The sequence below is a fragment of the Genypterus blacodes genome, unplaced genomic scaffold (assembly GCF_046128005.1).
Source record: "Genypterus blacodes isolate CSIRO-AG114 ecotype Tasmania unplaced genomic scaffold, CSIRO-AGI_Gbla_v1 ptg000058l_1, whole genome shotgun sequence".
Taxonomy (NCBI): Eukaryota; Metazoa; Chordata; class Actinopteri; order Ophidiiformes; family Ophidiidae; genus Genypterus; species Genypterus blacodes.
Window position 1 is genome coordinate 3953960 of NW_027466870.1, and position 16041 is coordinate 3970000.

The 16041-nt window shown below is 43.1% G+C and overlaps 2 protein-coding genes across 2 annotated transcripts; both read right to left on the reverse strand.

The window, feature by feature from the left end:
• Window positions 1-164: 164 nt before the first annotated feature.
• On the reverse strand, window positions 165-5190 carry lpl2a (lipoprotein lipase 2 a). The gene is made up of 10 exons (XM_076153455.1): window positions 4965-5190; window positions 4014-4210; window positions 3565-3744; window positions 3366-3477; window positions 3039-3272; window positions 2391-2633; window positions 2063-2183; window positions 1623-1841; window positions 1405-1509; window positions 165-1322 (listed from the first exon to the last, which is right to left on the reverse strand). The coding sequence occupies exons 1-10, from the start codon at window positions 5062-5064 to the stop codon at window positions 1301-1303; spliced, it is 1533 nt and encodes a 510-aa protein (XP_076009570.1). The 5' UTR covers window positions 5065-5190; the 3' UTR covers window positions 165-1300.
• Window positions 5191-8339: 3149 nt separating this feature from the next.
• On the reverse strand, window positions 8340-15045 carry lpla (lipoprotein lipase a). The gene is made up of 10 exons (XM_076153454.1): window positions 14815-15045; window positions 13669-13874; window positions 13251-13430; window positions 12787-12898; window positions 11865-12107; window positions 11139-11381; window positions 10398-10518; window positions 9964-10140; window positions 9744-9851; window positions 8340-9635 (listed from the first exon to the last, which is right to left on the reverse strand). Exons 1-10 carry the CDS (start codon window positions 14909-14911, stop codon window positions 9584-9586), a joined length of 1539 nt encoding a protein of 512 aa, XP_076009569.1. The 5' UTR covers window positions 14912-15045; the 3' UTR covers window positions 8340-9583.
• Window positions 15046-16041: the final 996 nt, after the last annotated feature.

The following is a 16041-nucleotide window of genomic DNA, read 5'->3' on the forward strand; positions in this document are numbered from 1 at the left end:
CTGGAGATTTGACACACACACTTACATTCACAATGTACCAAAATTCAACCTCTCAAACCTGGAAACATGGCAACATTGCTCAAAATCCAAATTTAATTAAATGCGAGCTTATCATTCATCATTTATGATGGACTTAATATAGTAGAATATGACAAAGTCTGATGTAGATTTGTAGATTTGGTTTATTATAGATTTTACACTGTATAGGGACATATTTACAGATATGTACAAAATCAATTGTAGAAATATACATTTTACAGATTAGGTTCAACCAAAGGTTTTTCAAAAGGATGTATAAAACCAAGTGAAAATTAAGTCACAATGATTAGAGTACCAGTCTCTCTAGAGACAAGGATTGGACATTGCTCACAGAATTGGAAATGTAATTCTGAATTTTAAAGTCATGGTGAAGAATTACAAAAATCACATGCAGAGAAAGAATTTATGATTCATAACAACCTCATTAAAGACAACAGGACACAACGACCAACACTGATATTTACATCTGCCTCACAACAAGCCATTCACAACATTTTGCAGGTAACAGCGTTAAAGTAATACATGAATCAAATGTTCAGTACCTTTCAAAGAGCAACATATTGAACAGTAAGGCACACTGACAAAGGCCCCACAGTCACAAGTAGTGCGGAGAACCCCAGTGGTGAATGCTCTGTTAGGTCAGACATGAGTTAGAGAGAGAGGACCCTAAACCTCCTTAAAGGGGGCATAGTATACATATTGTGTCATTTCTGTTTTGGAGACCATTCCAATGCTTTGATCCTGAAAAAAAAGCCACTTTCACTTTCTGGCAGCCCTGCTTTGCACATTGAGTGAAAACAGTCCATTTCAGGTACTTTCTCTTTAAGATGGAAAGCTGTATCAGGCCTGAGCTAGCATGTTCGACACACACGACCTGCTACGTTACACTTTAAAGACAAAATGATCCACGTTAACAAAACTCCATGACAACATTCTTCTGTGTTTGTCATAAATATGAAGCTCCAATTTTTACACAATTTTTTTTACACATAAGTGCATTGGTACCTGCACAATTACATGATCTGATCAGTCATCAGACCTCTCCTGATTTTCTCTGTACATGGCTGAACTTACACCTGTTATAAAAACAAGTCTTACTTTACAAAATATGATACAATAATAACATCTGTGCTGTTTTAAATAAAATACATAAACCTTTGTAGATATATACAAAGCAGTGAAATTTTTGTTATAAAATAAGTTACTGCTGTATAAATTATTAACGAGGTGCTGAGGTGGACAGGGAGTCTTTTCCTCTCCGTCAGTGCTTGTCCAGGGTTATTCTACAGGGAAATCAAAGTTTACGTTTACTCAGAGTTGTTAAAGTAATATTTGTAGTATAAGTATATGCAGTCGGCAACTCACCTTTTTGTTTGTTTTGAATTCGACCTCCACGCATCTTTACATTTGACAAATGTAACTTCCTGCGTAACGGTCTGACTCTCAGGGTCTTTGACACAGAACACCAATCTGAATGGAAAAGGAGTCAAATCAAGGAGTTATAGGGTGAAAATAGTGTCTTTGCACTACTATGTACAAACAAAAGTAATAGGATATACTCTTTTCCCTGTGTAATGACTTACTTTTGCTGCGTCTCCCCGGCTCGGATGCGGATTTTGTGCACCTCCATGTTGCCACTGTTTGAGTCACCTGACCACCAGGATGAAACCATCTTCAGCATGTTTGAGGCGGACCAACCGTTAGTCTCCTCCCATTTAAACTTCAGCATCAACAGGTCACCGATGTCCTTCTCTGTCACCAGCAGGAATGAATGCGTCTTATTTGCCGCTATCTTCTCCTTTCTACCAATAGCGAGTGAAATAGAGAGATACGTGAGCTATCAACCCCATAAACAACGATATAAACTCACACTGCAGCGTGAACAACTCTGATCTTTTACGACCTTGTAGTATTGTAATTTCACTACTGTGTGACTGGGTTATAAACAAATGATATGATATGATGAAATGCAGGTCATGGTGATACGCTTTGCTTTTACAAGGCTTTGAATTGGTGCACTCACAGTTTGAGATCCAGGTTCTCAGCATCTCCTTTGGTTCCGTACAGTGAGACGGTCAGCGAAGGCTCCATCTCTGAACGGTTCACTTTGCTGGAGAAATGGATCTTCAGCTGATAGTGGTAAACTGTAATAGAGACAACAGCAATGCTCATCATTCAAAAATGTTAAACGTCATGATGAAACTGATCTGTGGTCTAAACTGGGTCTCTGGTCTAAACTGGGTCTCTGGTCTAAATTGGGTCTCTGGTCTAAACTGGGTCTGTGGTCTAAACTGGATCTCTGGTCCAAAGTAAAAAACACCAGAAATGGAACAATCCCGACCGACACTGACCTCTGAAGGGCATGGACGCCCGTGTCTTGGTGTACATTTGGACGTTGCGTGCCTTGCGGACCTTGCTGATGTCGTAGCCCACCGTGTTGCACCGTTTTTTGCGGCAACTGAGACACATGCCGCGGTCGAATATGTCGTTGTTGCCACAGCGGTACGCTTTGGGCGCGTCCTGCTCGTTCAGCAGCGTGTCGATGAAAAGGTGAACCGAACGCTCGTGCTCGCACCTCACTGCGTCTGTGATGGCTAAGGAGGAAAGAGGGAACAATATTACTTTATATAGCCGGGAGGATGGTGAGAAATAAAATACTAGTGTAACCCTGGAAACTATGACTTTGTATTTCTTTATCTGACAGGTTCCACATTTTCATTGTCTGGCAGCCCATTTCATATCAGCTGCTCTACAAAAGGACTGACAGATCTTTCCCCAGCATTGCTTGAGGGCCCTTTGTTTGTCTTCGATGTGAATGGCCTCATTGTGACGTTAGAACGATACCATATCAGTCGTGACAAGCAGAAAGTAGCTACAGTTACTGTTAAATAGCAAGATAAAACAACGGACACACGGATAAATATAACTCTGGTTCTCTCAAGGCGCTGCTGTGCTGTTACATTCTACAAATACAATACAAAGGCAGCACTTATTCTCACCAAATATTCCCAAGTTAGCAATCTTCTCCATCGCCCCCCTCAGGTTGCAGCCCGGCTGGAAACTCCCACCGTTGGGGTAAATGTCCACGTGTCCCACAGGCTGCTGGATCCCGATGCTGAGACCCAGCGAGCCTCGGGTGAAGGTGTGGAGGACGTCCACAAAGTGAGCGTCGTCGGGGGAGAGGCGCCTGTGGGCGTGCTCGCCTTCAAAGTCCGGGCCAGCTGGGTCAAGACCTGGAGGACAGAGGACCAAGTCATCACAGTGAGGCATAACAGTGAGGCAACACCTAATTAACCAGTCATAGTGTAAAGTGTGCCTTTGTTTACCTGTTATTCTTCCTACTTTGTTGGTCGCATGACTTCCAGCAAATCCTGCAACATGGGCCCCAAGGCTGTAGCCAATCAGGTGGAGGTTCTCAAGGGGAATGTTGGTGGTTTCCTTTGAAAAGCATGAAAAGCATTGCGATGAATAATCAACAGTAATATGATCTCATGACATCAAACTCCTCACAGTCCTCACACTGACCTCTATCCAGTCGATGAAGCGAGCGATCTCCTGTCCCACGACCTTGGTGTTCTGAGCTGCGACCACATAGTGATTGTGGGCCGAGCTGAGCCAGTCCACCACTATGACATTGGCCGTGTGCTCCCTCTCATAAAGGGCTGAGACCAGCTTAGCCACCCAGCTTTCATACATGCCACTCACCTGAGAGGACAAACAAAAAGTCAATTCACAGAACAAAGTCATATCAAAGGAGATTGTATCCAGAGGTTTAAGGTTTCATCTAAACTGTTCACTGTTCGTTATCGCCCACTGCCTGTTGCAGCTCGTACAGTACAGTTGGTAACTTTGGATGACATAATGGAACCAGAATTGGTGAAAAAAGTTGTTCTCTAAGCAAATACAGAGTGAGGTAACAAAGCCCTGAAAGGATTGCTGGGCAGGCTGCGACAGGCCAAAGCATCTGTGCTCACCGTCCAGCCATGGATTACTAGGAAGGTTTTGGAGGTGCTGTTGAACGTGCAGGCGGACAGGGATCCAGGTTTGCCAGGAACAAGGTAGCAGAGGTCGTCGTCAGGATGGGACGGTTTACGGAGGGAGAATCTAGCAACAGTGCTGTTGGTGTCATCCTTAGGATCAAACAGGTCTTTCAGTGGGTCCAGGAAGTTACCTGAAAGAAAAAGTCAATAACTTCAATTTCAGAAGAGAAGAGAAGAGAAGAGAAGAGAAGAGAAGAGAAGAGAAGAGAACCATGTCAGCTGTTGTTATTGTCAGACGTGTAAACCTGGGCTTGTGTTCTGTTTGAGTGACTGGTTCCAATAAGAGCCTGGGCCCCTCGGGCCCCTTCACTAAAAGAGCCTCCGCCCGAGACAAGATCTATCCTGAGAGGTTACAGGGGTTCACTTGGTCAGACAGAGCTCCATAGAAACCAGTAGAACTTTTCCCAGCTTTGTTCCTGTCACTGACTAATAATCTGCCTAAACTTTCCCAGTCAGATGACTCAACTGGACTGGGGGTTGTGCTGCTTCTCAGTGGGGGTGGGGAGCTGCTGTCATTAAAGCTCATACAGAGCCAGAGTGTGTAACACAAACATAGGAGTGAATGCAATCTGTGTGTTCTCTATGCTCTCACCATCTTTCTCTCGTGTTCATTGTCGCTGCCGACATATTTGCGTCTCCTCACTGATGCTAAATAATCCCACAGGAGTTTGATGGCAGAACACAGAGCACAGATACTGAACATGCAAACCGCCTTTAAACCGCCCGTTCTTGACATTCCCAGCGTACAAACTTCACACCAGCGCAGTAGAACAACATAAGCTTCATACATTAATGTACAAAAAGTTTAGCAGAGAGTCTGGCAGTGTGAGTTCAAGTGAGTTAAAGGGTAAAGGGTGAGTTAAAGGGTAAAATCTGGAAACTCACCGAAAATAGAATCGGTGAGTTCTTCTTCCAGAGACGTCACATCGTGCACAGCTGCGCTCAACAACACAAAGAACACAAAGCGGAGCCGCCACACTTTCATTGCTTGAAAAACAAATTCCTATGTTCAAAAGCGTTTATTAATACAGCTCGGAGTGACCGGCGCGAAGTGTAATATTCCCTCTGTGTGTGAGTCCGGTGCGGCTGCAGCTGAATCTGATCTGTGAGCCTCCATGAAGCCGCCGCTCTTTAAATAGCGCCGCTGAGTCTGACGAGCGGCCATTGGCTGCTGCTCACCTCAAGGCGGAGAGAGAAGAGAGTGTGTGTGTGTGTGTGTGTGTGTGTGTGTGTGTGTGTGTGTGTGTGTGCGCGCGCGCGCGCGTGCGGGTGCGTGTGTGTGCGTGTACGTGTGTACGTGTGTAAAGTACATGGAGCCTCTCGTTACACACATTAACCTGCTGAATGGGGTCCAAAACCTAATTCATTCGTTCATTCATTCATTCATTCATTCATTGACCTACAGATATAGTTACTAAGTGTTGACTCTTTATTTATTTATTATTTATATTTTCAGGTCCAAATTACACCTTTTGATAATCTTGTGATATCATGACATAAATATGGAATTTCTTGAAACAATGATTTTTTGCAAAATCCTGCAAGTAAACAATAAAATATAATATAATATAATATAATATAATATCATCTGTGTAATTCTATACTAGTAAATTTTCCATTTGTAAATTTGTCAAATGAAGAAGTCATAATTATCACATGAGTACTCACACATTTGCTCATACTGTTGATTGACAGTTGATTTATTTGTGTATCAGATGACATTGAGATGCACTTCAGCCTCCATTCATTGTCTAACATTGGCCACGAGGAAATAGGTCATGTATGTTTCAGGAGAGGACTTTGGTGTCTTGCACAGTGGACTGACACAATGCCACTGGTCACAGTCACAGTTGGCTTTCTCCCCAGCACATTCCAGCTTACAGACAGGGTGGCTGGACATTAGAGGCTTCTAAACTGAAGGACACCTGGGGGCCCCCTTCTCTCATGCTGTTGCCATGGCAGTGAGGAGAGACAGAATGCAGAAGAGACAAACCTGGTCGCACACAATTCATGTTTGCATGCTTTGAAGCTTTGCTGCTGTGGTTTTATTTCTGAAGCACTGAAAATATATGAAAGAAAGTCCACAAGAATTAAATCTTCAATAGTTGGTGCCCAGTATCAATCTGGCCAAACACAAAGGAGTACATGTTTGTGGCTGAGCTCTGTGGGGTTTACACTTTGAAGGACGATGTCAGTGTCCATGTGAACATTGTGTGATGACTAAGAACCTTCACAAATACAACATGACAAGAGATCACTGACCATCAAATACTGTAGACAACACAGACAGTGGTTCAATTATATTAACATTGTTTGTTAAATGTGTGTAAATGTGTTGCTTGTACTGTAACATCTGGTTCTTTGCTCTATGATCAACCTTCTGTTCTAAGATTCCTTGCACAGCCACACCTATAACGGAACAACACTGCTCACCAAACCAACACATTATAATTATCAACCAATAAAATTGAGTGTTATACCTTTTATGAAGTGCACAGACATGTCACTCAGGTTTTAAACTTCTTATCTAACAGCAGTGTTACAGTTCAGGCAGCGTTGCTTAGTGAACGCCTCCCCAATCGGTTGGCAGGAAGTTGAGCAATGAGCAAAAAGTGAATGTTGTTTTATGAATATTCCAACAATGAGGGGAGAACATCCTGTACAAAGACAATGACAGGTGTCTGAAACTCGTCTCACCTGTCCTTCCTGAGAGCTCACACAGAAACAGCCTCAGCCACATACTTTAAAAGATAAGCATGCAGGTCTACATCCATTTACAGATTGAGACCCCTGCCGTTGGGTCGCAGATTGTCTCAGATTTCTAAGTTAAATTGCCCAATTTTCCAAAAAAAACATCCCATCTTACACAATTTCACACCAACTTGAACTTGAACATGAGCTAAATCAATCAATGAACTCTTTTTGCATTCAGTCAGGTGTGTTTGCTGCAACCGAATCCTCAAATCAGCAGGTTTACATATTAATTAGTACTGTTTCTGCCAGCCAATCAGTGTTAAGACTTCTGCTTGTAAGAAGTCTACACATTCATTGTTTCAATTTTTAACTGTTGCAACAGGTGGAACAGTGCTGCAGTCGGCCCTCTCTCTCCCCCGTTACACACACACACACACACACAGCCTTTAGATGTTGCTCCTGCCGTCATTCAGCTGGCTCGATGTGGAGTTGCTCTTCCAGGAAAACCTTTTCCCTGTAAGGCAGCATTGAGGGGAATAGGAAAACAAATGCAGTCACCGCTGCAGATCAGATTGTGTTCTGTCCTCTTGACTATACGGAGAAAAGACACCTCAGTTCAGTGACTGCGTGTTGTCACAATGACCACCAGAGATTTGTTGACGCCAGTGGTTTCAATTGCCAAGAAGCAGCAAACAAGCAATAAAATGTTGAAGACAACACCATTTTCTGGACTTTTACGGACCGCAAAGGCTTGTTTCTGACTTCATTTCTAGGAATGGAACACCCTGCAACAAGAATTTCAAGAATCAGATCCTTTAGCAGCTGAAAAAACAATACACTAGAAAATAAAGAGAACATGGAAGGTTGTTGGTTTGAATCCAATGAAAACAGGAAGGGGAAAGGTATTGTTCTGTGGTCCCCAGGAGACTGATTGTAGCTGGATATGAATGGATTTGGAAGATTTTCCGTTTCAGTAGCTGTGGATTGAGGGCTTTATTACTGCTAAACCTCTAAAGGTGATGAGAAGAAATGAGAGGGATTGTTCAATGATCCTATGGTCAATATGATCAATGGTTACATCATCTTTCCCTTTGCTCCTCACTGAGCTATAATCCACTAAGGGAAATAATCACAGACCTTTTCTCAGTCATAACGCGGTTCATCGTTACGTAATATGTTTGGGATATCTAGCAAAAATGGCTTCGATTACAAGCGGCTATATAATCCTGTAGTATTAAAACATGATGGATGTTAACAAAGTGGCTTCAGATGTCAATGATCTGCTGTGACCTTAGTGTTTGAGGAGCACTACAGGTAACACAGTGATGAGCCACCAGGGAGAAGAGGAAAGTTCCATAAGCATCAAGAGGGCAATAAGGAGATGTTTGCATATCAAATATACAGCAGAGGAAGTTTGGTGTTAGCTGATCCGTCCAGGGAAAGGGAATTGCTGCTGTGTCTGTGACTTCTGTTACTCAACCATTAGTAATAACACACACACACACAAAAAAAATAATATGAAGATTTGATCATCTAAAAGTAATTTGAGTCATAAACATAAGAGAGTATGTGGCGTAACTCTTTATTGAAACTGCTCTTTTTTCTTTATACAGTGCAAAGCATTTCATTTTTATAAAAGTAAATGCACTTAACAGTCGCATGGAGACCACGCTGATCAATTTGTCCAAAGGCTTGTGCATAAAATTACCAACATGTTTCATTTATAAAAATCCATTTGGCAACAGGAAGCCTGCCAAAATATATTACAGCTTAATATACAGATATTTACATGTACATTCAATAAATACACTATGAAGTATTCTTGAGATGTATTATGGCTATCATGTAGGCCGGTCCACCACAAACTACAAAGGCTTGCGTGTTTAATATGAACATTTTTAGTTTGACCTTTCAAAATAAGAGCACATTTGCAGACTGCGGTAAACGGTTGCAGGTTAGTCACTGTTGACCCATGGATGAAGTCATTAAGGAGCACTTAGTCATGACATGAACATTCCAAAAGTGACCTTGGTTCATTTTCAGGAGAGATGAAGAATGCATACCCTGTGGACTGCAATCTGAGCAGACGGCGAGCCTTTTAAAGTGACCAGTGACAAACACAATAACCAAAAAGCAATCAAAGCGCGGCTTCAATAGATCAGATATTAACATGGGATTCATATTCAAATATATATATATAATAATACTGATTGAAAAAAAAAAGAAGCTATTTACAAAGACCACTGTGATTCTCCTTCAGTAGATAGTCAAAACTCTTTGGTCCCTGTGGATTGTTGGCAATTAGTGGTTAGTTTAGGACAAACATTAGGGATTTAAATGATTATTTCTGACATGTAAAACAATAACAACAACAAAAACAACAACAAAGATGTGCCTAAATTATGCCAATCACTCCGGATCAAGTCTACACAAAGAGTATCCAAGTTCACATAGGCACTGGAAACACACCGCTTCACTGGTTTTCAAATCAGTATAAACAGTACAAAAGCATAAACAAATGATTACAAAGAGATGCAAGCTGCTTCTAACTTGGAATCGGTGATACGTGTGCACATCAGGGCAAAGAAGAGGCCTGTAACAATTTCTTTTTCGAGTCGTGACTGCTTTCCAGAGGTGTGGATGAGATCGTGTGAGTCCAGAGTTCCAAGTCCGGAAGGAATCTGATGAAAATGCAGCATGCTGTCCGGTTGCTCCACAGCTTGCAAGCTTTTTCCCAGTACTGTGCTGTCCATCTTTGGCTGTGTAATCTAGAAGGTGGGTGATGTGCCTGAGTGTGTTAAAGTGCAACTTCAAGCGTCGTTCTGCCCAAAGAGGCTGCCCTGTGTGTTCAGTTTGTGCATCCTGGAAAGAAGAAGAGGAGAGAGGGAATGATGAACACAGGATATTGTTTTTTTAAATGATGTCCACAAATCTGATCACAGGATGGAAAGAATTCAATCCTCAACTTACAGTTTCTCTTTGCGGCTCCTGTTGTCTTCCTTTGACTTGACAAAGATGGCGGCCTCTCCTCCCCTGGACAGGTAGGCAAACTCCCCATCTTTTGCACTGAAGATCACCCTGGAATCACACAGGACAAAATCAAAATGGTTCCTTTAAAATGCTAATTAAAAAGACTTTGCTGTCTTTCCGTGACTTATGTCATCTTTAGTGGCAACAACAAAAAACCTACTTGGACTGTTTCTCCCCAGATTTGACGCGCAGTTTTCTGATGTGGAACTTGCTGCCTCCAAACCAGTTGGACCAGAATTTGTCGTTCTCCCAGCGCAGCTTCACGATCATCAGGTCTCCGATCTCCGCATCGGTGGTGAGGAGGAAGGACAGGGTGGTGTTTCCATTTAGGACGGGGCTGTTTGGTCCAAGAAAGGGCAACGTTTAAAGGTCAGATCAGTCTGTGCACTCCAGACATCCCAGGCATGTACGCAGACATACAGTGTGCGTACGTGTGTGTGAGGTATGCAGCACGAGGAGCTTTCTGAACTTTGCGTTAGATACTTTATGGATGGGTGCACCTGTGGCCATCAGTTTGCTTGTGTGTGTGTGTGTGTGTGTGTGTGTGTGTGTGTGTGTAGTTTTTAATGACACTTGAAGGGTTCATATACGTACAGGACATAGGGAATATCCTCCTTCTCTCCGTGAGTTCCATACAGGGAGATTTTTATCGGCTGCTCTGTGAACTTCAGCACATCCTTACTGAAGAAATGCACCTTCACTTGGTAATGGAAGACTGGAGGGACAGAAAGGAGATGAAAAAAGTTCTGCTGTACATTACACACACTCTTTACACACAAACTCCCAACAAGCTGGCCAGTGTCCCAGTTAAAGGTATTAAGCTCTTATGTAAAGTTGTTATTCCTCTGCCTTCATGTGACTCACTGCTGTGTTCAAACGCTTGTATCATGTGTGTGTTACTTTCACATATATGACCATGCAAACCAATCGCTTACAAATGAAATACTAGCGTGCACTGTCAGATATATGCTCCCTCAACGATCAAACTGTGGACTTGTGCCAGTATATACTTCTAAAATAAACATTTTCCACAGCTATTCAATCACAAGCACTATCGCATTACCTAACCCCCCCACTGAAATACCCATGACCTCCTCTTCATGTGACCTCCTCCTGCATGCGTATGGTACCACACACATGTATGTTTTCCTGCCTATGTGTGTGTGTGTGTGTGTGTATCCCTGCTCACAGCAGCCGTGATTACAGTAAGTACATTCAACAACATTAGCTCACACACTGCTGATTACTACAGTTAAGCTACAGAAATCCAAGATGCTTTTCTTTTCTTACATACTACAAAAGTGAATCAACCAATTCTTCTCTAATGGTGTTTACCTTTGTAGGGCATCATGTCACGAGTCTTGAGGTACATCTTGGTGCTGCGGGTGGGGCGGACCTTGTTGATGTTGTAGCCCAGCTTGTTGCAGCGGTTCTTGCGGCAGCTCAGGCACAGGCCCTTGTTGAAGGCGTCCTTGGTGTTGCAGCGGTAGGCCATGCTCTGCTGCTGCGTGTTCAGCAGAGAGTCGATGAACAGGTGGATGGAGCGCTCGTGGGAACATTTGATAAGCTGGTCCATATCTGTGGAAGACAGAGCCAAGAGACCATGAAACAAGGCAACAGAGACTCAGAGGATAACAGGCACCATAAATGTCTTGGCTAGGAAACAGAACAGGGAGCGTACAGCGAAAAACAAGCGGTCATTATCTTCAATTTGCAACACTGCGTTTGTTGTGAAAACATATTTTCTTGGTGGCCCTGGGTGTTTCTACAGAGGTAAACTACCTGCTGACATCATGTAGAGCACAGATGGATAACAGGTCATTACAGACCTTTCACTCTAAAGTGGGCAGACACGTGTATTTACGGATCAGTGTGTCTGACAGAGGAACACTGCTATTACCACTTCAAAGCAACTGGAGGAACAACCCGCCTGAAAATAGATTTCCCATCCAAATGCAACTTTTCCACATCACATCAAACCTAACACATCTCCACAAACCAACAGAGACTGGTCTAAAGCAGATGTGCAGAGCAAACAGCAGTGTGTGCTTGAGTACGTACTCTTCAGGCCCCTAATGCCTTCGAATGCGATGTCCCGCAAAGTGTTCTGAATGTCACAGCCCGGCTGGAAAGTGCCTCCATTAGGGTAAATGTCGATGTGGCCCACGGGCCTCTGGATGCCGATGCTGCGGTCGGGGGATCCTCTGGTGTTGGTGTGCAGGACATCCACAAACTGGGCGTCGTCTCTGGACAGCGTGTTCTGGTCATCTGCATGCTCAAAGGTAGGACCAGCAGGATCCAGACCTGGGGAGGATGAAGGAGGGTGGAGATGAGGCTCAGAGCTGCGGTTCGGCTTTCAGTTATTATGTTTGTGCGCCGTTGAAAGGAGTTATGAATAAAAGAACTACAGCACATGTACATGAAACACGTACAGTATGTTCTGGGGCCCCATTATGCATGTGCAGGCCAACAAGAAGCTGAACAATGTGATGCAGTGATCCTGGTCTGTTAATGGTCTGCTGCTCTCATATCACTGTAATAAACCATTCTTCTAAGCAGGTCAGCGAGATTTCCAAACTCGATAAACTTCATAGTGACAATCTGGGTTTGGACTCGCTGGCTGGAAGGATTTGGCTGAGAGATGAAATTTAATTGGGGTTTTCACAGCAGGGTTGGAAGAACAGTGCTGCCTTTATGTGTAAATTTAGAGGAGAGCACAGAGCTCAAACATAAAACCTCTAACAACATCCCTGCATGTGTAAAGGAAAGGTAACATACATGAAACACTGCAGTCACATCTTCTATAATCCATGTTAATGAATCCATAATTATGATAATCAGCTAAGATAATAAGCAAAAACTTCACAACTGTTGCCATTACTGCTTAATTTACCCAAATTAAACAAGACATGAGAGTCATAATGATCCATTTTTATAGTTTTGTGTGTACAATGATGATTTACAGTGTAGTTAAAACTCTCACCTGTGATCCTGCTGATTTTATGGTCTGTGAGGCCTCCAGCTACTCCAGCTACATGAGCTCCCAGACTGTAACCCAGCAGATGGATCCTCTCCCAGGGCATACCCAGCTCATTCTGTAGGGGAGGAGATGGATCAGAGGGGTCCAAATACGTGTGCAAAATGCAAGAAATGAAACAGACTGAGATTTTTGGACATTATCCGGGGAAAGGATTAACACTTGCAGCCTTTAGCAGCACTTAATACAAAAACGTGACATCATCTGCTACAAATTTGTCAAGGATGCACCATTTTTATTATGTTGTTGCTGGCATCCTGACACTGAGAGTGAAAGCAGTGATGATTGGCTCATCTAACCGCAGCAGCGTGCAGCCTGAGAGAAGCCAAATCCAGCCACCACCATTCAGGATCTGGATAATGCGATCCAGCTCTAACGCAGCCACATCATGATTCCGGCAGCACACTCACTTGTAACCAGGTGACAAACTTGGCGACGTCCAGGCCCACCAGCTTGGTGTAGGCTGCAGATGTGGTGTAGTGCTGATTGGCGCGGGACAGCCAGTCCACCACGATCACGTTTGCAGTGGGCTCCCGCTCGTAAAGAGCACCCACCAACTTGGGCACCCAGCTCTCAAACATCCCTGTAACCTTTTACCCAAACACACACACACATACACACACATTTGTCAGGTCAGCTGCAGCATGGCCTCATTTATTTTGGCTTTATCCCACAGTCCAGTAGTCCAGTAGCCCAGGTGTGGTCTGGGTCGGCTTGTGCATGATAACAGGAGCAGGTGAGTGGATTGGATGCATTTTAAACTTCTCATTATCTATACAAATGCACAGTACTGGCAAATAAACACAACATAAATGCACTCTGACGTACCGTCCAGCCATGAATTATGACAAAGGTCCGTGTCTCTGGGTTGAATTCGCACTCTGTGATGCTTTCAGGCTCGCCAGGCACGATGTAGCACAGGTCTTCATCTGGGACTTCAGCCGTGCGCAAGGAAAACTTGGACACAATGCCAGTGAGGTCTGTGAGCCACTCAGCGGTGGCATTCGGGGGAGCGGTGGTGCCTGTGCTGTTTGCTGTATCAACACACACACACACACACACACAAACTAAATTAACTAAAGGAATTGAGAGCTAAATGTCCAAAATGTGTATTAGTCACAGAAAAGTACATTTTACAGCTGATTATGTTTATGATTGTTGGATTATTACACGCTGTAATAACAATGCATCCATAAATCAGCCATGGAGCAGCTTCAAGGCCGTGTTATCTACAAACAAGACACACAATTAACTTACAAACTTCCTCATGATGAAATAAATAAGATCCTGTGTGTTATGTGAAGCAATGAGGCGGTGGGTGTGTTGGGCCATAGAGCATGACGGTGTCGCCCCCTTTTGTCTCCACTGTATTTCTACCAGCACAAGTTGCATTGTGGACTCAAAAGGCTCAAGTAAAGTTTAAATTTCCCCTTAAACCTGCAGATCATTTATCTCTGTAGATTAATTTCACTTAATCTTGTTTTCTCGACAAAATTAAACAATGACTTTAAGTGGGAAAATATCTTCAGAGGGGGGTATGATTTAGTAATTACATTCTAAATCTTGCAACTTTTTAAAACATTGGTGCATTTGAGTAAGTGTCAATTAACTCTTATTTGGAATGCACCAAATTCCCACATGTGTGTTGTTTTCATCAGTTCTTCTTCACCTCTTTCCTTTGTCCAAACAAAAGGCCCATGTGTGTGGTGTGTGTGTGTGTGTGTGGTGTGTGTGTGTGTGCAGGGAAGAGGCTCTCCTCCATGCACACATGGATCTGAATAGTGTGGAATGGGATGCAGACCGGCGTTCCTTAAGGTTATTCCCGGTCAGTAGAGAGCAGCATGCATGTATGAACCTGCTTCCCATTAACACGCATGTTTACCTCACAACAGATCCGCCACACACATCCCCATGATGTTACCAACAAGATAAAAGTCAAAATGTAAACAAACACAAAATCTAAATCGCTCTTACCAAACACTGTGGTAGGTTCAGGGTCTGAAGAAAAAGTTGCACAGAATTTTCCCAATATTATCCAAACAGTGAGGAAGCATATATTTTCCTTTCCCATATTATTGAGGCGTTGGTTGTTGTTTAAAAAGAAAAATCCTGAATCAAAATAATCTCCTGGCTATGGGGAAGCGGAGGCGTTAAATCCAGTCACCGGGTTGGCGGCGCGGCTGGGGAGTGAAGCTTCTTATGGACTGTCACAGTCGCGGCTCCATCATCTTTATGTGTGGCTCATTTGAATACTCGCACGTGATTGGTCGGAGGGGAATGGGCGGGGCTTTGAACTTCGCCCAAAATGTGAATCACTGGCAATCATTCACAATCTATGGAGGGCAGAGCAGCGTAGAGCAGAGCAGAGCTGAGCATAGAGGGGCTGCACGGAGGACAGGGAGGATTAGGTTCCAAGAAATTACAGAGTTGATTTATTTATCTGAGAATTTATGTTTTGGTTTAATTCCCCATATTTTAATGGAATGGCACTTCAGAGATTTTCATCATTACAAAAAGTTTGAGCCAATAATCATCAATCATATGAATTCAATGGAACCACAACTGTTCTACAAAATGTTTACTTATATGGAAAACAGTGCAAAATACAGATTCTTAAGATTTCTCAAGCTCCAAAAAACTTTTATTCTAATTGAAATAATACACATTTCTATACAATTTCAGGTTTTAGGAGAAAATAAAGTTTTTTGTGATTGTATGACTTAATGAATACCTCCGTCAGAGGCTTACAGGCTTTTGTAAACCGAACCAGATGAGCGTAGTGGCAGCTCATGGGTGTGTTACAAAGGCCTTTCTCTCATTGGTGAACAGTCTGCTTAAATCAGTTCCCCTGGCCAGCAAAATGGTGGCACAAAGCCGTCTTTACTGGGCCATCTGGTCCTATGGAAACAACAATCTTGAAAAGCTGAAAATCTATACAATAACGTGAAGCACATTTTATCATACAAATGCCTGAGGGCAATGAAAACAACATGTGGAAGACAACGCATACGCTGTGATGGCCTTCAAAGCCTTTCAGGGCACTTGGGGGCAATGAGGAATTTAAAAATAATCCTGAAGCAGACATCAAAGAGATGTGTGCAGGATGAGAAGCAGCAGAAATGTGTGTGGGTCCAGTGGAAAACGGTTTTATGATGATTTCCGTGACAATAACACCTGCTCACAGTATGTCTCATTCCTATA

Coding starts and splice junctions, on each gene's coding strand:
- lpl2a (XM_076153455.1), bottom strand. CDS start 5,064: ATGAAAGTGTGGCGGCTCCGCTTTGTGTTCTTTGTGTTGTTGAGCGCA. Junction 2,634..3,038: donor TGCTAACTTGGGAATATTTG/GTGAGAATAAGT, acceptor TTTCCTCCTTAG/CCATCACAGACGCAGTGAGG. Junction 1,323..1,404: donor AATTCAAAACAAACAAAAAG/GTGAGTTGCCGA, acceptor ATTTCCCTGTAG/AATAACCCTGGACAAGCACT.
- lpla (XM_076153454.1), bottom strand. CDS start 14,911: ATGGGAAAGGAAAATATATGCTTCCTCACTGTTTGGATAATATTGGGA. Junction 12,899..13,250: donor AGTTTGTCACCTGGTTACAA/GTGAGTGTGCTG, acceptor CCTCCCCTACAG/AATGAGCTGGGTATGCCCTG. Junction 9,636..9,743: donor AGGAGCCGCAAAGAGAAACT/GTAAGTTGAGGA, acceptor TCTTCTTTCCAG/GATGCACAAACTGAACACAC.